The 21,854-nt window shown below is 45.1% G+C and overlaps 1 protein-coding gene across 1 annotated transcript in view; it reads right to left on the bottom strand.

Moving 5' to 3' along the window:
- The window catches only part of WDR44 (WD repeat domain 44), a 128,921-nt gene extending 115,572 nt beyond the window's left edge, over positions 1-13,349 (bottom strand). Inside the window, exon 1 of the mRNA XM_089657961.1 lies at positions 13,093-13,349. Within this exon, the coding sequence (XP_089514087.1) occupies positions 13,093-13,166 (74 nt within the window). The 5' untranslated portion in view covers positions 13,167-13,349. The remainder of the gene's footprint in view (positions 1-13,092) is intronic.
- Positions 13,350-21,854: the final 8,505 nt, after the last annotated feature.

Below are 21,854 nucleotides of genomic sequence, written 5' to 3' on the forward strand. Positions count from 1 at the left end.
CAGCACAAGTACACCCCTGTCTGTCTGCAATAGTAGACTTTGGCTGGGCGGTCAGTAGTTGGTGGAAGCACCCCTTTTTGCTGCCTGTACGAAAGACCTGCAACACACTTCTTACAGTGTGTGACTGTACAAATACCTCATCTGGAATATGCAGTTCAGTTTGGGGCACCAATTCACAAAAAGAACATTGGGGAACTGGAGAAAGTACAGAGAAGGACAACCAAACTGATAAGAGGCATGGAGGAGCTCAGCTATGAGGAAAGATTAGAGGAACTGAATTTATTCTCTTGACAAGAGGAGATTAAGGGGGGGATATGATCAACATGTATAAATACATCAGTGGTTCATATAGAGAACTCTGTGTAGAGTTATTCACCTCAAGGTCATCACAAAAGGACAAGAGGGCACTCTTATTTCTGGAGGAAAAGAGATTTAATCTCCAAATTTGGAAAGGTTTCTTCACAGTGAGAGCTGTGAAAATGTGGAATAGACTCTCTCAAGAGTTGCTTCTGGCCAGCTCAGTGGACTGCTTTAAAAAAAAAAAAAAAAAAAAAAAAAAAAAAGGCCTGGATTATTTCCTAGAAACACAGAATATAACTGGATACTAACATTTATAGGTAAAGTTGATCCAGGGAATATCAAATTGCCTCTCGTGGGATCAGGAAGGAAATTTTTCCCCTGCAGGAGCAAATGAGATCATGCTTTGCTGTGTTTTTTTTTTTTTTTTTTTTTTGCGCTTTATAGGAGAATAGTTAATGGCTGAACTAGATGGACTTTTTTCAGATAGACCAACTATGTAACTATAATAATTTTACCACTGCTGCATACGGAGATAGTTCAGCCTTGTATTGAAAAATCCACTTTAAGATTTGGGAAACTTTATCAAAAACATTCTGGGACTACACAACTTTCCCAGTTCCCTAAAATAATACAAGTGTCATATCGAAGTTAAAATGACGAAGCTAAACATGTCTCTACTTACCTGCTATGTGCAGTGCTATTGCACACAGCAGCCCCAATGCTATTCTTTCAGGTCCCTGCTGGCGCTCCTGGCACCTTCCCCTCAAGCAGTGCCCCCAAGGAAAGCTGCTCATCCCTCAGCTGTGGCTCTATGCGTCCATAAGAAACACAGAGTGGAGGCTCATCCCCGCTTCCCCCTGTTCTCTCCTCATTGGCTCACTCGCTGTGATTGACAGCAACAGGAGCCAAAGGGGTCCCACTGTCTCAACCAATGAGGAGGAGCCATGAGCGGCAGTGGGGGACTCTAGGATTGGGGCTGCTCTGTGCAAAACCACTGTGCGAAGCAGAGAAGTAAACCTTTTTTTTTTATAAAAAAAAAAAAAAAAGAAAAAATCCACGCACACACTTTACAATCATTTTAAATGAACTGAATGTCCTTTCCTACAATGTTCATGAACACAAGGGCCCCTATACTATTTGGGCAGTGCATTGTCAATCAATCAACAAACACCAAGTGGCCCTTTATTCTAGCTTGCATATTACGAGTCTTTGCTCTACGACTTCATAGAGTCTGTAAAAATATGGTTCAAATAGGACACACTATAAATGTTAACATTTCTGAGAGGTAGGCTGAACAACTACTCACAGGTCAAAAAAAATGCTGCACAGGCTATGGGCCAAATGAAGTCTCTAGAGCACACAGCACCACTCCCATGAAATATTAATTAAAGCTTTATATCTGAGGTGAGCACAATGGAATAAAAACATTAGCACAATAGAAAGAGAATAATACCCAGAAGCACACAAGTCCTGAGAGATAGGACATCTCTGCTCGGTGCTAGACATCTCTGCTTGTAAATAAGTAAGTAAATACTCTGCATAGTGAATCAGACAAAGTATTATATTCACCATAAACTCCATGCAATATTTTTGGAAGTGAAGTGCTTTTTCTAAGACTACTTGAGTGTTGAAAGAAGCTGCTTAAATTCAAATAGAAGCTGAGCGTGTTTGCAGATTGCCCTGCATGTGCAAGACAAAAATGGGTCCCCTTAGCTCCCCCTTTCCCAGAAGCATGTACTCTCCCTTGTACCAGTCACTATATTAACGGAGATTACTAGATTTCTCCATGCAAGACCACCTCTTCCGATGAGGTTTACTTTTATCAGCTGGGGTTGCCATCCTTCTAGCTCTAGATTCCAGTACCAGATGAGAATGCTCTCAACTCAGACTGCTCATTCATTTTTTAAATTCAAAAGAGCAGTATTAATCTATAAACTTCTAAAGGGGAGACGGACAGAAAAGAATTAGGGATGATGTTGAAGATTTGTTTTCTGCATAGACAATCCTAAAAAGTCAGTGCACCTTGCCAGCAACTATGCAAAACTAAAGCTGCATGGTTGCAGCTGCATAGTTTAGAATTACCTGGATTTTTGCATAACGGACTTAAAAACTGATCTGATTTTCATTATGCCAGAAAACTGAACAAAGATCACAATTATTTACTTGATAGAACGAGAATATGAACCTTTATGAAAATCACATCTTGAATAAAGGCTAGGCAGACTAGAGTGTTGCAAGTGAAGACTACAGGCCCATTCACCATGTTGCAATGCATATTTTGTGCAATGGGTTGGATGCGCCCATTCATTTTCATTCAGGGCTTAAAAATTGTATGGATCAAAAGATGCACATGCTGTACTTTCGGTGCACTGAGGAACAGGTGTGTTTGTCCGTGTGTATGCGTTGGGGCTCCACTGAAAACTACACATAGTTCTAGCTTTTGCCATGCAAGAAAAAGCACAACAATTGTGAATGCGGCCTACAGGTAGTACCCAACAGAATTCACACTTCGCAAATAGAATTTGTTCATGCAACCACTCAATCAAGAGGCATTTCAGAAGACCTTAAGGACTGAAGTAATGCATACAGCTGGGATCATTATTAAAGCTGCCAATCCAAGATATCACCAGCACACCAACAATAAAATAACTAAAATTAAAACAACCACACTATTGTTATCCTAATGTGTCCATGCACACTAGGTAGTCTAGAGGAGGTTTTTGTTTTTATTAAGATCAGCATTTCGAGGGAAAAAAAAAAACCCTTCGGTCTTGCATTTTTGAGAGCATCTTTCTAGCAAAAAAACAAACAAAAGCAAAATGCTCCTAGATGATAGTACAAAACAAAAAGAAAAAGAAAAAAACAACACACGAGCCAAAAAAAAAAAAAAAATATTTAACTTATACATTTAGGACAAAATGTATTCTGCTACGTCTTTGCTAAGAAAAAAAAAAATCCCAAATACGTGTAAATGAATTTGTTGACATGAAAATTATAGCGTTTTTACAAATGGCGGTATATATACATTGGGCTTTTACATTTTTTTTTTTTCATTTTTACTAGTAATGGCGGCGATCAGCAACTTATAGCAAGACTGCGGGACTGCGTCGGGAACTGATCTGGTGACATCCCCAGTGACACCAATACGAGGGGACAGAGGAAGCCAAAAACTCACGTTTTTAACGTGACTTTACACAGCTAATGTTACCAGCGTTATTAAAACGTCCCATGTGCATGAAGCCTTATACTCTTCACCTTTATAAACCTCTAATTCAGTGCAGAAGCCAGGATTAGTAGTTCCATACACTGTGGTAAAATGTTGAACTAGACATGTATACATTTTCAACAGGTAAAGATTCTATAAAACATAATAGAGGTAATGGGATGGGGAAATGTAAGTAGGAAGCCATCATCTGCATACAGTGTCCTTTATGCCTCATGGATGTCAAGTCTTCCAGTAAAGCGATGAGCTGAATATTCCTTCATGTCACAAAATGAAACTGAAATGTGAGAAGTAGTGTGTTCCGTAGATCTTTACTGTATTATGTATCAGTGTATTACAGCACACCGATCTCTCAACATTGTAGCATATAACAGGTTACAGATTGCATGACATGGACAGCAGAGGGGTTCTCTTAGGATCCATAAAAGGACTGATATCAGACCAAGAGAAGCAAAGGGAATTGACCAGCGAGGGTTAAAGTGCAGCAATGGACACTCAGTCCCTGCAGGTGGAAATAGCCAGGTTCCTCACTGATAACAGACCTCACCAGGTAAAAGGAAAATCAAAGTGAATATACATTTAAAAAAAAAAAAAAAAAAAAAAAAAAAAACAGTTTAGTGCAGAAATCACAAAACTCCAAAACTGCACAGCTGCACTCAAAAAGCATAAAAAAAATACAAATGCTCAATAACATTAAACTAATATTGTCATGCTGTGTGTGCGATAATCGAAACTTATGCAAACAAATTATCAATTAGGTATTAACTCTAAATGCAAAATTATAACTACAAAAATTGTGAAGACAATAAAGTCCACATTAGATAAAAGTCCATACAGTCTGGAGCTAGCACCTGCAGCATTTTTATGATTATGTGCTTATATATTTTGGAGCTTTGTAAGTAAATTTTTATTTGATCTTAAATACTTAACGGTATCACACTAATGGAGTCTCATCTTTTTTGGCTGAGCCATCACAGGGAGCCGGAACGGAGACTGGAGCATCAGAATATCGCATGCCATCATTGGTGCCAGTGGCGCAAAAAAATAAATAAATATTTGCATTAGTGGCAATGTTCACCCCTCTCCATATCCTGCACTGGTGGTCAGCAGTAGTGCTATTTAAGCCCCTCCTAAATAGTATGGTAATCAGTGCAGTGGCAGTGAAATTAACCTGTCATCTCAAGACAGGCTTCACTGCCAGCCAAAGGCCCTAATTGTTAAAGAGCAATGTTTTTTCCCCTCAAAACCATAACTAAAAAGCAGACGACATTTATCATGTTACATGTGCATCCCTGAGTTACAGTTCTCAGCATAAATGAGTACATCCCAACAGATACGTCAGAAAACCTTTACTTTCCTTTCAGAATCAACATTTTCTGTTCAAAAAGAAGACAACTACTGGGACTCTGTACTCTGGAGTAATGAGACCAAGATACATTTTTTGGAACTGATGGCTTCAAAACTGAATGGCGTCACAAAGGTGAGGAGTACAAAGAAAAATGCATGGTGCCTACAGTGAAACATGGTGGTGGCAGTGTCCTTCTGTGGGGCTGCATGAGTGCTGCTGGTGTCTGGGATCATTTCATTGATGGTATCATGAATTCACAGGTGTACTGCTCTATATTGAAAGAGAAGGTGCAACCATCACTCCGTGCCCCTGGTCATCATGCATTTTTACAACATGAGAATGATCCAAAACACACATCTAAGGCCACTGTTGTAATTCAGGAAGCAGAGCAGGGTGAAAGTGATTCCGTGGCCAAAGTATGTCTTCTGATCTGAACCCAACCGAACACCTATGGGGAATTCTGAAGAGACAAGTTGAGCATCATTGTCCTTCCAGCATCCAGGCTCTAAAATAGTTCATTCTTGAAGAATGGAAAAATACAGATGTTGCAATATGTCACTAACTAGTTAATTCCATGTCTATAAGACTTGGTGCTGTCCTTACAAATCATGGAGGTCATACAAAATACAAGCCGTAGTAGTTTTTGATGTGGGGTGTATTCATTCTTACATCAACTAATTTGAGTAAAACTGAAGATTTTGTAATCCAAGCTATATTTTTAACCTTACTTACATGTAATGAGCTAAACAAATGTTCCATAAAACTCAGTTTTGTCAAAATTTTGGAAATTGTTCTTGTGCTCATTGAGAGATTGATTAAAATGTTACTTTTAAAAAAAGGGTGCACTCATTTATGCTAAGCACTGTATGGGTTTTGCCGGGAGTCTTACTTTAAAGCTGAAATCTAGGAATGATCTTAATTGCATACTGAAAATTGGTCCAATGTCTGTCTTGGTCCAAGCTGACCAATGTATGCTTGCAATTATAATCATACCAGAAGTTCACATTTAAAAATTGCGCCAATCACAATTCTAGGTACATGAAACTGAGCACAGGATGAAGAGAAAAAAAAAAAAAATATGCATAAGCGGTGGTTACCTTCAGTGAAAACCACATATGAACCAGTAATTCTAGAGATAAAGCCATTGAAATTACATGCAAATGTCTAGCTTAAAGTGGTTCTAAAGGCTCAAGGTTTTTTTACATTCATGCTTTCTATGCATGAAGGTAAAAAACCTTCTATGTGCAGCATCTCCCCTAGCCCCCCAATACTCACTTAAGCCCCCTCGCAATGTCCACTGGAGTCTCGGCTATCCCGGGCTTCCCTCTCCTCATTGGCTGAGAGAGGCGGGAGCCATTGGCTCCCACTGCTGTCAATCACAGCCAGTGAGAAGAGGGAGGGGGCAGGGCAGAGCCGCTACTCTGTGTGAATGGATACATGGAGCAGCTGGTGCCCTCATAGCAAGCGACTTGCTGGGGGGGGGGGGGGGGAACCCGACAGGAGGGAGTGGCCAGGAGTGCTGGTGGGGGACCCGAAAGAGGAGGATCTGGGCTGCTCTGTGCAAAACCACTGCACACAGCAGGTATAGACGTGTTTGCTATTTGAATAAATAAAATAAGCAATTAGAATCACTTTAACTTGCATTCTCCTTCTACCAGTGCCAATCACACCAAATGTACCAAAAGAAAGGGCGTATAGAAAGAATTTACATTTATGTATTTACAGATACATTTGATGTACAGTTTTCAATAAATGTGACCTCTTCTGGTGTAGTTCTGTGTTTGTCCAGGTTTACTTTAATCACCTGAATACCAGTGTGTTACATCCTCTCATTACCAGGCTGTTTACTGTGCTGTCATAGTCCAACAATTACCAGGCCATGCAATTTTGTAGCCAAATGAATTTTATATACATAGAAGATGCCAATCTCCATAGAACACATCTGCCAAAACACAAACTGGTGTTCTCTCCAGCATAGCAACCATCACAAGAGAGCTGCCTCTTCCTTTTTCTGGCATTTGTCGAGGAGGAATAGGCAATTTGTACATGCGATCACAAGGTGCAAAGCCACTATGACTGGCCTGTGATCTGCACTGTCTAATGACCGTTTTATACAGGCATTCCTGTATTTGAAGTGGAATTCCACCCAAACTGGAAGCTCCTTTTTAATGCTTTTCCCCCACTCCCCATTAAGGACTGGCACCTTTGGGGAGCGGGTACTGGAATTTTGGAGGTACCCGCTCCCACTTCTGCTGCGATCGCCTAGGCGATCAGAAGTTGTCCTCCCTCCCTGTAGTCTTCTGGGACATGCGACAGGTCCCAGAAGACTACGGGGCCATTCACAAAGTGCAGCACTTCCAACGCATGCGCAATGGGTACCTGGCAGTGAAGCTGCAAGATGTCACAACCGGGTGCCCACACTAAAGATGCCAGCGCCAGGGAGAGAAGACGGCCGGTGAAACCAGCTGTGGTGAGGACACTGCTGGACTGAGGGACAGATAAGTGGCTGTATTTTAAAAGTCAGCAGTTACAGTTTTTGTAGCTGCTTTTTTTTTTTTTTTTTTTTTTTTTACCAGCTGGAACTCCACTTTAACACTGACCCTGTAATGAATCAGCTACTGCAGAGACTGAACCAATACAGACTGATACAAAGTTGCAAACTGTATGAAAAGTTCACAGATGACCAACAAATCACCTAAGATAAACAGAGTTCCCTCCCTGCAAAGTTGTATCAGTTCTGTATAGCTGTTCACTCACTGCAGTGGCCGATTGATTAGGGCTCGTTCACACTTGGCTGTTTTACCAACGCTTGCCAAACGCCCCTATAGCGTTTGGCAAGCGTTGGTCCGGCGTTTGTCGGGCGTTATTAACGCTCCGCAAACGCCGCATGCGCGGTTTAGTGGCGGTTGCTAGGCGTTTGCCGAGCGTTAATAACGCCCCACAAACGCCTATAATACAGTTTGAGTGGTGTTACCGCCCCGCAAACGCGTCGCAACCGCACCGCAAACGCCGGCCGGGCGTTTGCGGAGCGGCACCATAGACGAGAATAGGAGGCTTCAAAGCCTCCTGACTCGACCAGAGGCGTCCGTTTTGCCGCGACGCGACGCAAACGCTCCCGTTAGAACAGCACAATGTGCTGTAATGTGCAGAATTGGCAGAGGCGTTTGGGAAGCGGTAAAAACGCTTCCCAAACGCCTCTCTGCCGCCTGCACACAAGGCTAGTGTGAACGTAGCCTTACACTGCCAGTGGTGAGTACAGGACTCTCCATACACTTTACAAATGTATCCCTCATATTAAAGCCCACTTTACAGCAGAACTAAACCCACTGAATTAACAGAAAAAAAAAAAAAAGTACATTCCGAAACACACACACACGTGATTTTGTATTTCTGGGTAGGGGCACACATGCCCTAACCGCACCACCTTTGGCAGCTACAGCTCTCGGTCACCGGGTCCCAACCAGAGATTCCCCGTCAAAATCCGGCATTCGCTGAGGAACACTGACGGGGGAGAGGTCTGCATGTAAACAATACAGATCCCTTACCTGTCAGCTCCAGCACGCTGCATTGTACACAGTAAAACACAGCACACAGTTAACCCTTTGATCGCCCCAGACGTTAACCCCTTCCTGCCCAGTGCCATTAGTACAGTGTCACAGTATCAGTGCTGTTTATTAGCACTGATCACTGTATTAGTGTCACTGGGGATGTCAGTGGCAGGTAGTCCCGTCCCCCCCCCCCCCCTAGTGACAGAATGCCCACTACAGTCTCGCAATAAGTTGCCGATTACCACCATTACTAGTATATTAAAAAAACAAGATAAATACCGCCATATGTAGACGCTATAACTGTCACATAAACCAATTTACACGTGTTGGGATTTTTATTTTTTTTTATTTTTTTTTTAGCAAAAAGACATGTAGCAGAATACATTTTTGCCTAAATTTATGACGAAAATTAGATTATTTACTGGATATGTTTTATAGCAAAAAGTAAAATATTGTTTTTTAAATGGTAGGTCTTTTTTTGTTTTGGATTTGATTTAAAATCACTAGTGAATAGGCTTGATTTAAATCATAATTTTTAAAGAGCAACTGTCATCTCTGTCCCGCAGTGGCACCTCCTCTGACCCGTTGTTGACTCACCGGCAGTCCCATTCACTTTAATGAGATAGCTGGTGAGGCGGCAGTGACAACAAGGTGAGGGATGTGGCGGCAGCAGGTGAGTGGATGCCCACTAACAGGTGGTTCCATGATGGATCTAAAATGATAGGTACTCTTTAAATGTAAGGAATCCAACTCATTCTTGCTGGTAGTTAGAATCTTTAATATTTGCAAACCAAATGAAGGCTTCCTCAAGGATTGAAGCCACTGTCAGCACTAGATCAACTGTATGTAGCATTAGCAAGATACATTATACAGAGATGTGTTCTGGTAGTGATACAGAGATTTACCATCCACTAACCAGAAAATCAAGACTGGTTGAGCGCTGCTCAGCCATTTACAGGAAGCACTTTATTTTATGAACAAACACAAGGCTTCCTCTGACTGGCCGAGATGGAGAGGCAGGTGACTAAAGTTACAATCTCCACCTCATCCAATCACAGGAAGCCTTGTATTCCTTCATAAAATCACAAGGTTTCCTGTGAGTGGCTGAGCAATGTTCGGTCTGACTCAGTTTTGTCCTGATTACAAGATGGATGTACCCATGCCTCTGTTGGAGGCACAGCACTGTATATAGCCAATGGTCTACTCCACATACACTGTATACAGCACTCACAAGGGGGGCATTCCCTAGTAATGGAAACAGTTTGATTGGCCAAATAAGCAATTTAAAGTTAACCAAAACCTGGACTTAGGTTTTAATTCCTCAAATGTTATTGAGTCCTGCTTCGTGCTGTGGAACCAAGTGCGATTTGTACAAGAATCGCACCGCACTCCTGTGCAAATCACATGCGATTTTGTGCAGTGCGATTTGAGCCCATTCATTTTGTATGGCTGAAATCGCACCACACGAAAAACCTTTTTTTGCCGCCCTAGAATTGGATCGCATGGATGTTCATATCCATGCAATCCAATTCAGGCAAACACAACGTGTTTTTGCAGCCTGCTTTTGGGGGATATCGTTAACATTGAAACCCGCAGCAGATTGCATGAACACAGTGCGATTGTTATGCGGTGCGGAAAACGTACAAGAATCGCGGTGTTATCCCAAACGCATCAGTATAAACCTGGGATAAGGCTTCACTTCGAATGTTACTTTTGCCTGCATAACACAACAAATATAAACTGACATTTCACACAAATTACAAACATTTCGGGGGTTAATCATGAAATGCTAAGAAACTCACAAAGCAATTTTTTTATACGGACACCTCTTAGCAAGTGGAGATAAAGGCATTCCAACTGCAGCCCATTCTCATCTATGCTGCTGTGTACACACACACACACACACACACACACACACGATGTACACGGACACAAGCATTATAAAAAAATAAAATAAAAAAACATAGTTCCTCTACTAACAAGAGAAGAAGCACATATAGGGGGACAGCTGTATTCCTTTGGCTTAGCAAGATATAAAAATAACAACAAAAGGTAGAGACAAAAGACATGGAAGGCAAAGCATAACATTGAATTAGGAACGCAATTTCTTAATTAAAGGGCTGACAGGCAAGAAAGTAAAAGAGTGAGTGGGAGGCCAGGTTTACCAAGCCATATTTAACAGTAATTAAAAAGTAGCTTTGTGGAAGGTCTGCAGAATCCGATGGAGGGTTTTAAATGGGGCAAAAAGGGTCAGATCATGGGTGCAATACATTAAAACTGAAAAAGGAAAACATCAGGTACACAAGTAAATACTTAACATTACTGACATAATAGGCTGTGCCAGTCAGAGACTGTAAATAAGAAGTGTCATCATAAGGAGACACAAGTATGGAGGGAAAAGTAAAGGTGTGCACTTACAGGGAAAGGGGTTACCGACAGAAGAGGGGAGCAGGACACACAGGAGATAATCCCAGAGGGAAGAAGGGATGTATTAGAGTTACTGTATATACATAGGAAAGCTACGGACCTGCCAGGGGACAGGTGAACACATCAGGCCTGTGAACCCAATTGGGGAACATGACAAGACTGGCACACAGGGGGACCTGTCAGGGGTGGCAGCACAAGACTGGCACACACGGGGACCTGTCAGGGGTGGCAGCACAAGACTGGCACACACGGGCACCTGTCAGGGGTGGCAGCACAAGACTGGCACACACGGGCACCTGTCAGGGGTGGCAGCACAAGACTGGCACACACGGGCACCTGTCAGGGGTGGCAGCACAAGACTGGCACACACGGGGACCTGTCAGGGGTGGCAGCACAAGACTGGCACACACGGGGACCTGTCAGGGGTGGCAGCACAAGACTGGCACACACGGGGACCTGTCAGGGGTTGACAGCACAAGATTGGGACAACAGACTTATGGTGAACATTCCATTTAGAAATCCAGTGTTTTCTGAATGGTGTAGGCAGTTTAAGGAGGGGTGGAAAGATTTCCATGAAGGCGCAAGAAGTATGGGGACTACTTTGAAGGTGACAACAGCCGCTAGTGTACACATAAGGACATTTTATTCTTATTTTTTTTAATACACACTCCATTGTCACACCTTGTATACATTACATATACAGCATTCAGTGAAGAGGACCGGTCACTGTGCATCATCCCTCTCCTGTCTGGGTTATACACATATATAATGGGAAGGGGGGGAGTGTATACAATACATACACAGCATTCAGTGAATAGGACCCCTAAGGGGAGATATACACATAATAAAAAGGAGTTTAAATCTATTATATGCAGTAGTCATAAGGAGGATCTGTCAGGGGACTCACATAATGCACATATTTGGGGCGGGGGGGTATACAATGTGTACATAGGTGCAGTGAAGAGGACCTATCATATATATATATATATATACATACATACACATATACACACACACGCGTGTATGTGTGTTTGGGGGGGGTGTAAACAATGCTGCAAAGATGAGGGGGGGGGGGTGTTGTATACATCCATTACATGCAAGTGAAGTGAACCTGTCAGGTTCATGTATACAAACAAATATGGGAGAAGTTGGTACATACAGTGAAGAGGATCGGTCATGATTTATTTAATATATATATATATATATATATATATATATATATACATACATATATATATATACATACATACACACATACATACACACACACACACACACAATGTGAGAGGAGCGGACCGGGGATGTGTATATGTATATTCCCTCCTAGATTGTAAGCTCCAAAGAGCAGGGCCCTGGAACCCCTCGTGTATTGTATCTGTATTGTTTAATGTACTGTCTCCCACTATAATGTACAGCGCTGAGCAAACTTTTTGGCACTATATAAATACTGTGTATATATATATATATATATATATATATATATATATATATATATATATATATATATATATATATATATATAGTGGGGTTGTATACATTATATATACACACAGTAGCAGTGAAGAGGACCTGTCACGGTTATACATATAATGGGGAGGGTTTATACACATACCATACAGTGAAGAGGACCTGTCAGGTTCACATACACAGTAACAGTGAAGAGGACCTGTCAGGGTCACATACACACACATATAATAGAGGGGGGTGGGGTTGTATATACACAGTAGCAGTGAAGAAGACCTGTCAGGGTTACACACGGATATAATGGAGGGGGTGGGGTTGTATACAATATATATATACATACACACACACACACACACATATACACACAGTAGCAGTGAAGAGGACCTGTCAAGGTTATACATATAATGGGGAGGGTTTATACACATACCATACAGTGAAGAGGACCTGTCAGGTTCACATGCACAGTAGCAGTGAAGAGGACCTGTCAGGGTCACATATACACACACATATAATAGGAGGGGGTGGGGTTGTATATACACAGTTGCAGTGAAGAAGACCTGTCAGGGTTACACACGGATATAATGGAGGGGTGGGGTTGTAGACGTTCTATACAGTGAAGAGGACCTGCCATGTAGACTGCAGCCAATAGTAATCGCCCCCGGGACACATGTGACCCCACTGCTCATAGACTATAGAGAGGAGGGGATGACACAAAACAGATAGGGGGGTGTAGAGAAGGGGGGGTCGCACTGTGCGGGTACACCCCCTCCACTGACACTCACACTCCAGGAGAGCAGGACAGCGTCACGTCCTCCGGTGCATCGAAGAACTCCTCCGTGTCGCTGTCGGACGCCATGGCCGTCGGGTGGCAGGCTGTTTAGGCGTCAGTTGGCGCCGCTCCCCGGAGGCGCAGGCCCGGTCAGCATGTATGCTCCGAGCTCTCCGCTGACAGGCCGAGCCAGCTACAAAGAGGAGGGCCCGGCACACTCACATAAACACGGCCCGGATATCGCGAGATCACCGCGAGCACAGCCAAGAAGGCAGGCGGTGCTGACCTACACAGGGGGCGGGGATAGCGCAAGGAGCGCCGTGTGCACCTGACAGTGAGAGAAGGGCGTGGCTCAAACAGAGGAAGCGATAGGATGAGGGCAGAAACACGTGTCTGACAGCTAATAAAGGGCGGTGCTGACACTCCCAGGGGCGGGAAAAGAGGAGGAACACGTGTTAGCTATAGGGTGGGCATTGACACACATGTGGGAGAGGGGGCGTGTCACCGTTGACAGTCTGCGGAGCTGTCAGTCTGGTTTAGTATATAACACTGTATACACTATATTGCCAAAATGACAGTTAGTGCGATTAGTAATGTGCTTAAGGCGTAAGAAAGGCAAAAAACATTTTTCTCCTTTTACATGTCAGGTAATATGACCCAACTCAGAGCTCTTCCTTACATCATAGTGTGCAGGGTTCCCTTTTACAGTATAAGGGAGAACTCTGCAGACCCTGATGTTAAGGACAACTCTCAGTACTCTGCTGTAAGGGGGAATGCTGAGGACTCTGGTGTAAAGCCAAATCACACCAAGCTTTCACCCTATATAAATCTGCTGCTTTATTAACATACAATTCCTCCCTCCATGCTGCCAAACAAGCCTACTTTGTCACTCTCATCAATAACTTGTCATCCAGTCCTCGTTGTCTCTTCTCTACTTTTAACTCTCTACTTTCATGGATGTGACGTCACTCCACTTCCTCATACTCAGTCTTTCCAAAACTGAGCTCTTAGTATTCCCCCCAGCCCATGCCCCCTCCCCTGACTTCTCCATCAAGACCAATAATACAACCATCAGTCCCTCCCCTCATGCCAGGGTACTAGGTGTATTCCTAGACTCCGATCTGTCCTTCCAGCCCCAAATCCAATCGCTGTCCAAATCTTGTAGACTTCACCTCCACAACATCTCCAAGATACACCCATTCTTAACCTCGGAAACCACTAAGCAACTTTTTCACTCCCTAGTTATCTCTCTCCTTTACTATTTTAACTCCCTCCTCATTGGCCTACCTCATCGCAGGCTATTCCCTCTTCAGTCTATCATGAATGCTGCTGCCAGACTCATCTACCTCACTAACTGTTCTGTATCTTCCATCCCTCTCTGCCAATCACTCCACTGGCTTCCCATTGCCCAACGGATAAAATTCAAAGCATTAACAATAACATATAAAGCCATTTATAACTCTGCCCCAAATGACATCACTAGAGATGAGCGAATCGAAGTATCCGAATTGGAATTCGAGTCGAATATCGGAAAAATTTCGATTCGTGCCGAATCCGAAAAACAGCCTAATTCGGACGCGCGAATCGAAATTTTTCCGAAAATGGCGGCTAACATGTGCGGCGACGGAGCGGGGATGTCGGGGAAGGCGCGCAGACAAGGCGCGCTGCCCCATAATGCATTCCTCAACGACATGTGATCGCATCAGCCAATCAGCAGCCAGCCAGCCAGCACTGTGTAATGGTCGAGGTATATATAGCGGCCATTTTGGAAATCTTCATTTGCCTGCAGTCATTGAACAGAGGCAGACCGCTCTGTACTAGGGACAGGGACAGAGTTAGGGCCACAGAAACGAGAATTGGGGACAGAGAGAAGTTACTTAGGGACAGAGAACCATTACTCAGGGACACAGACTTGTTAATGAGGGCCACAGAATCGTTATTTAGGGACAAAGAAACGCTAGTTAGGGCCACAGAATTCATACTCAGGGACAGACAGAATTTTCACTCAGTGCCAGAGAATTGTTACTTAGGGCCACAGAAACGTTATTAGGGCCACAGAATTTTTACTCAGGGACAGACAGAATTGTTACTGAGTGCCAGAGAATTGTTACTCAGGGACAGACAGAATTGTTACTGAGTGCCAGAGAATTCTTACTCAGGGCCACAGAATTCATTCTCAGGGACAGACAGAATTGTTACTCAGGGACAGACAGAATTGTTACTGAGTGCCAGAGAATTGTTACTCAGGGACAGACAGAATTGTTACTGAGTGCCAGAGAATTGTTACTCAGGGACAGACAGAATTGTTACTGAGTGCCAGAGAATTGTTACTCAGGGACAGACAGAATTGTTACTGAGTGCCAGAGAATTGTTACTCGCACAGACACAAAATTGTTACTTGCACAGACACAGAATTGTTACTCGCACAGACAGAATTGTTACTCAGGGCCACAGAATTCATACTCAGGGACAGACAGAATTGTTACTGAGTGCCAGAGAATTGTTACTCAGGGACAGACAGAATTGTTACTGAGTGCCAGAGAATTGTTACTCAGGGACAGACAGAATTGTTACTGAGTGCCAGAGAATTGTTACTCAGGGACAGACAGAATTGTTACTGAGTGCCAGAGAATTGTTACTCGCACAGACACAAAATTGTTACTTGCACAGACACAGAATTGTTACTCGCACAGACACAGAATTGTTACTCAGGGCCACAGAATTCATACTCAGGGACAGACAGAATTGTTACTGAGTGCCAGAGAATTGTTACTCAGGGACAGACAGAATTGTTACTGAGTGCCAGAGAATTGTTACTCAGGGACAGACAGAATTGTTACTGAGTGCCAGAGAATTGTTACTCGCACAGACACAAAATTGTTACTTGCACAGACACAGAATTGTTACTCGCACAGACACAGAATTGTTACTCAGGGCCACAGAATTCATACTCAGGGACAGACAGAATTGTTACTGAGTGCCAGAGAATTGTTACTCAGGGACAGACAGAATTGTTACTGAGTGCCAGAGAATTGTTACTCAGGGACAGACAGAATTGTTACTGAGTGCCAGAGAATTGTTACTCGCACAGACACAAAATTGTTACTTGCACAGACACAGAATTGTTACTCGCACAGACACAGAATTGTTACTGAGTGCCAGAGAATTGTTACTCAGGGACAGACAGAATTGTTACTGAGTGCCAGAGAATTGTTACTCAGGGACAGACAGAATTGTTACTGAGTGCCAGAGAATTGTTACTCAGGGACAGACAGAATTGTTACTGAGTGCCAGAGAATTGTTACTCGCACAGACACAAAATTGTTACTTGCACAGACACAGAATTGTTACTCGCACAGACACAGAATTGTTACTCAGGGCCACAGAATTCATACTCAGGGACAGACAGAATTGTTACTGAGTGCCAGAGAATTGTTACTCAGGGACAGACAGAATTGTTACTGAGTGCCAGAGAATTGTTACTCAGGGACAGACAGAATTGTTACTGAGTGCCAGAGAATTGTTACTCGCACAGACACAAAATTGTTACTTGCACAGACACAAAATTGTTACTCGCACAGACACAGAATTGTTACTCAGGGCCACAGAATTCATACTCAGGGACAGACAGAATTGTTACTGAGTGCCAGAGAATTGTTACTTAGGGACAGACAGAATTGTTACTGAGTGCCAGAGAATTGTTACTCAGGGACAGACAGAATTGTTACTGAGTGCCAGAGAATTGTTACTCGCACAGACACAAAATTGTTACTTGCACAGACACAGAATTGTTACTCGCACAGACACAGAATTGTTACTCAGGGCCACAGAATTCATACTCAGGGACAGACAGAATTGTTACTGAGTGCCAGAGAATTGTTACTCAGGGACAGACAGAATTGTTACTGAGTGCCAGAGAATTGTTACTCAGGGACAGACAGAATTGTTACTGAGTGCCAGAGAATTGTTACTCGCACAGACACAAAATTGTTACTTGCACAGACACAGAATTGTTACTCGCACAGACACAGAATTGTTACTCAGGGCCACAGAATTCATACTCAGGGACAGACAGAATTGTTACTGAGTGCCAGAGAATTGTTACTCAGGGACAGACAGAATTGTTACTGAGTGCCAGAGAATTGTTACTCAGGGACAGACAGAATTGTTACTGAGTGCCAGAGAATTGTTACTCAGGGACAGACAGAATTGTTACTGAGTGCCAGAGAATTGTTACTCAGGGACAGACAGAATTGTTACTGAGTGCCAGAGAATTGTTACTCGCACAGACACAAAATTGTTACTTGCACAGACACAGAATTGTTACTCGCACAGACACAGAATTGTTACTCAGGGCCACAGAATTCATACTCAGGGACAGACAGAATTGTTACTGAGTGCCAGAGAATTGTTACTCAGGGACAGACAGAATTGTTACTGAGTGCCAGAGAATTGTTACTCAGGGACAGACAGAATTGTTACTGAGTGCCAGAGAATTGTTACTCGCACAGACACAAAATTGTTACTTGCACAGACACAGAATTGTTACTCGCACAGACACAGAATTGTTACTGAGTGCCAGAGAATTGTTACTCAGGGACAGACAGAATTGTTACTGAGTGCCAGAGAATTGTTACTCAGGGACAGACAGAATTGTTACTGAGTGCCAGAGAATTGTTACTCAGGGACAGACAGAATTGTTACTGAGTGCCAGAGAATTGTTACTCGCACAGACACAAAATTGTTACTTGCACAGACACAGAATTGTTACTCGCACAGACACAGAATTGTTACTCAGGGCCACAGAATTCATACTCAGGGACAGACAGAATTGTTACTGAGTGCCAGAGAATTGTTACTCAGGGACAGACAGAATTGTTACTGAGTGCCAGAGAATTGTTACTCGCACAGACACAAAATTGTTACTTGCACAGACACAGAATTGTTACTCGCACAGACACAGAATTGTTACTCAGGGCCACAGAATTCATACTCAGGGACAGACAGAATTGTTACTGAGTGCCAGAGAATTGTTACTCAGGGACAGACAGAATTGTTACTGAGTGCCAGAGAATTGTTACTCAGGGACAGACAGAATTGTTACTGAGTGCCAGAGAATTGTTACTCGCACAGACACAAAATTGTTACTTGCACAGACACAGAATTGTTACTCGCACAGACACAGAATTGTTACTCGCACAGACACAGAATTGTTACTCAGGGCCACAGAATTCATACTCAGGGACAGACAGAATTGTTACTGAGTGCCAGAGAATTGTTACTCAGGGACACCTAATCGTTGAATTAAATAGTATGTCAGACAACATGCAGAGGAGTGGCAGAGGAGGCAATGTTTTAGGAGCGAGCAGACGTGGCAGCAGAGGAAGGGGTCGAGGCAGCAGTATTCGCAGCCAGAGGCCAGTGCTCCCGGTGTCATCCAGCGGTCGTGTCTCCACCGACAACCCTGCCGTCATTGATTGGTTGGCTCGGTCGTCTTCCTCTTCCCAGGTCACCTCTGACACCTACAGCCAACGGTCGGTGGGTACGTCAGACACAACCGTTAGTTGGCATGGCCCGGGAGCAAGCCCACTGAAATCACGTGTCCTCTACCTGCCCCTGTCCTTTGCTGTTCCCTCACCAAGCGAAGTATCGCATGCTGTGGGCTCAGCCCCACTGTACAGTGAGGAAGAGCTAACAGAGGGCGGTCAGGAACGGGGGGAGACATCGGCCTTTTCAGCAGCCAAGCGAACAAGTACTGGCGAGGAGAGTGGCTCGGTAGCCGGTCTAGAGACAGGTCTGTCTCCTGACCCAGACGCAGCCGAGGGGGCTAGTAGTGAGGCGGAGACCCTACTTGATGATGAGGAGGTTGATCGCACTTGGCAGCCTCGTCGTCATCAGGCAATTTCTTCCGCATCATCAGGAGAAGAGGGTGGCAGCTTGGCAGCGAGCAAAACAGTCGGTGGGTTGCCCAGGAGACAGCAGCAGGGTCGCATCAGTGTCAGTGGAGCCAAACGTCCACGGAGTAGAGCACCAGCTCCACTGCAGCCTACCACCACGGCCAGTAGTGGTGCCGGTGCGCACGGAGGAAGTAGCAGTCAGCCAGTGAAGAGTAGCGGGGGCAAAGTTTCCTACTCGGTGGTGTGGCAATTTTTCCTCAAGCCGCCCGAGGAAGTAAACGTAGCCGTATGTCGACTATGTGGCCAGAAATGCAAGCGTGGCCAGGGGGCCCATGTTGGGACTACAGCGTTGCGTCAGCATATGGAGCGTCACCATTCGGTGGCCTGGGAAAACCGTGATAAACATACGGCGGTTCTGCCTGCCCCAGCCCCCGCTCCATCACCCGCTCCGTTACTTGCTCCGTCACCCGACGTCGTCAATCGCCCTCTATCAGCCAGTCAAGGCTCCAACACCTCTGCTGAGGGGAGTTGTCGCTCGTTGGCATCTTCCGCTCGTTCAGATGCTCCTTCTCCTGCTACTCCTCTTCTCGGATTCCGTCAACAGTCTTTCTTGGAATCCGTATCCAAGAGACAACAGTTTGCGAGCACGCACCCGACGGTGCAAAAGCTGAACGTCCTCCTGTCCAAGTTGCTGGTGCTGCAGTCCCTCCCTTTCCAACTGGTGGACTCAGCACCTTTCCGAGAAATGATGGCTTGTGCCGCGCCGCGGTGGAGAGTGCCAAGCCGTCATTTCTTTGCCCAAAAGGCAGTGCCAGCCCTGCATTCACATGTAGAAGAGATGGTGGGCCAGTCTTTGAGCATGTCGGTCTCTGCCAAAGTGCACGGCAGCGCCGACGTGTGGAGCTGTAACTACGGTCAGGGACAGTACATGTCATTTACGGCCCACTGGGTGAACGTGGTGCCGGCACAGCCGCACCAGCAACTTGGACAGGTCACGACGCTTTTGCCTCCACGTTTGCACGTCCTTGGTCCAGCAAGCATGTCCGCCTCTACCACCTCTTTTTCCGCCGTGTCCTCAGCCGCCACCCCCGTGCCAAGTCCCATTACCCGACCGGCATATCACATGTGCAGGGCGCAACGGTGTCACGCTGTGCTGCACCTGGTATGCCTTGGCGAACGTAGTCACACAGGGGAGGAACTGCTGAGTGTAATGAACAGAGAAATCGACAGATGGCTGTCTCCGCGCAAACTAAAAATCGGAACCATGTTGACTGACAACGGAAAGAACATGGTGTCTGCTCTGCGTCAAGGAAGGTTGTGCCATGCGCCATGCATGGCTCACGTGTTCAATCTGGTTGTCAAGCGGTTCCTAAAATCCACCATCCCACTGCAAGACATCCTTAAAATGTCACGTAAACTGTGCATGCATTTCAGCCATTCCTACACCGCAAAGAACACCCTCATTGAGCTGCAGCGGCAGAACGGAATTCCACAGCATCGCCTGGATCTGCGACGTTGCAACAAGGTGGAATTCAACCCTACACATGTTAGACCGCCTTTACGAGCAGCGAAAGGCCATCACCGATTTCCTGATGTTACAAGCGGATAAAGGTACTCCCCTGTGTAACTTAGATGTCAGCCATTGGCAGCTCATGCGTGACACCTGCCGCTTGCTCAGGCCCTTTGAGGAGGCCACGCTATTCGTGAGTCGGCAGGACTATGGGATGAACGACGTCATTCCTCTGTTGCACGTCCTGGAACAAATGCTGTTAACAATGGCTGGTCAGGGTGCGGTAGACGTGGCGCACAGATCTCAACGCCACATGACCCCTGTGGGGGCAGGACAGGAAGAAGAGGAGGAGGTAGAGGAGGACATTTGTGCTCAGGAATTATTGAGTGAAATGGGTGGTTTTTCCACTCAGCGGACAGGAGTGGAGGAGCAGGAGCATCTGGTAGAGGAGGAGGAGGAGGAGACAGAGGACCCAGACGCACCGTGGCAGTATGCTGTGGAGATGGAGGCAGGGAGTCCCTCGCATTCCTTGGCACAAATGGCCCATAGCATGCTCGGTTGCTTGCGTAGCGACAGCCGAATAATAACCATCAGACAGAGGGATGACTTTTGGCTGTCCACCTTGTTGGACCCTCGCTACCGGTCCAAAATGGTGGCCTTTTTCACACCTGCTGAGAGGGAGGCCAAAATTACGTACTATAAAAACCACCTATGTAGTCAGTTGGTCTCTGCCTTTGTGCGCCAACGTCCATCCTCAGACACTGTGGGCCTGGCAGCAGGGGAGGGGTGGGGTGGTAGGAGCAGTGGCAGCTCCACCAGCAGTGGCTGCCTCAGTCTGCAGTCGATGATGAGTAGCTTTCTTCACCAGCGCAGTGAGGAAACTACTAACCAGCCGCAGCAGCAGCAGCAGCATCAGGTGGACCTGGAGCAGGAGCTCAAACAACAGGCTTGGGCCTACTTGGACAGCACCCTGCCAACCGAGGTAGACAATCCCCTTGACTACTGGGCAACGAAACTTGACCTTTGGCCCCAACTAGCTGAATTTGCCCTTGAAAGGCTGTCATGCCCGGCCAGTAGCGTGGCATCGGAGCGCGTGTTTAGTGCGGCAGGAGGTATTGTAACTCCGCGGAGGACACGACTGTCCACCCAAAGTGTGGAGAGACTCACGTTTGTGAAAATGAATCAGGCGTGGATTAGTCTGGATTTCAAACCACCAGTTCCTGACACAACTGACTAAATCCGCCATGAATCATGCCTCAAACATGTGCCACTTTCAGGTCTCCTCACACTGCTGGTGTGTTTAATTTTTTGACATAGGGTGCTGGCAGATTACGGGCCTCCTATAGCTGCTGCCAGGCCCCTAATCTG

The sequence above is a fragment of the Staurois parvus genome, unplaced genomic scaffold (genome assembly GCF_062004578.1).
Source record: "Staurois parvus isolate SC_StPar_1 unplaced genomic scaffold, SC_StPar_1.0 ptg001045l, whole genome shotgun sequence".
Lineage (NCBI taxonomy): Eukaryota > Metazoa > Chordata > Amphibia > Anura > Ranidae > Staurois > Staurois parvus.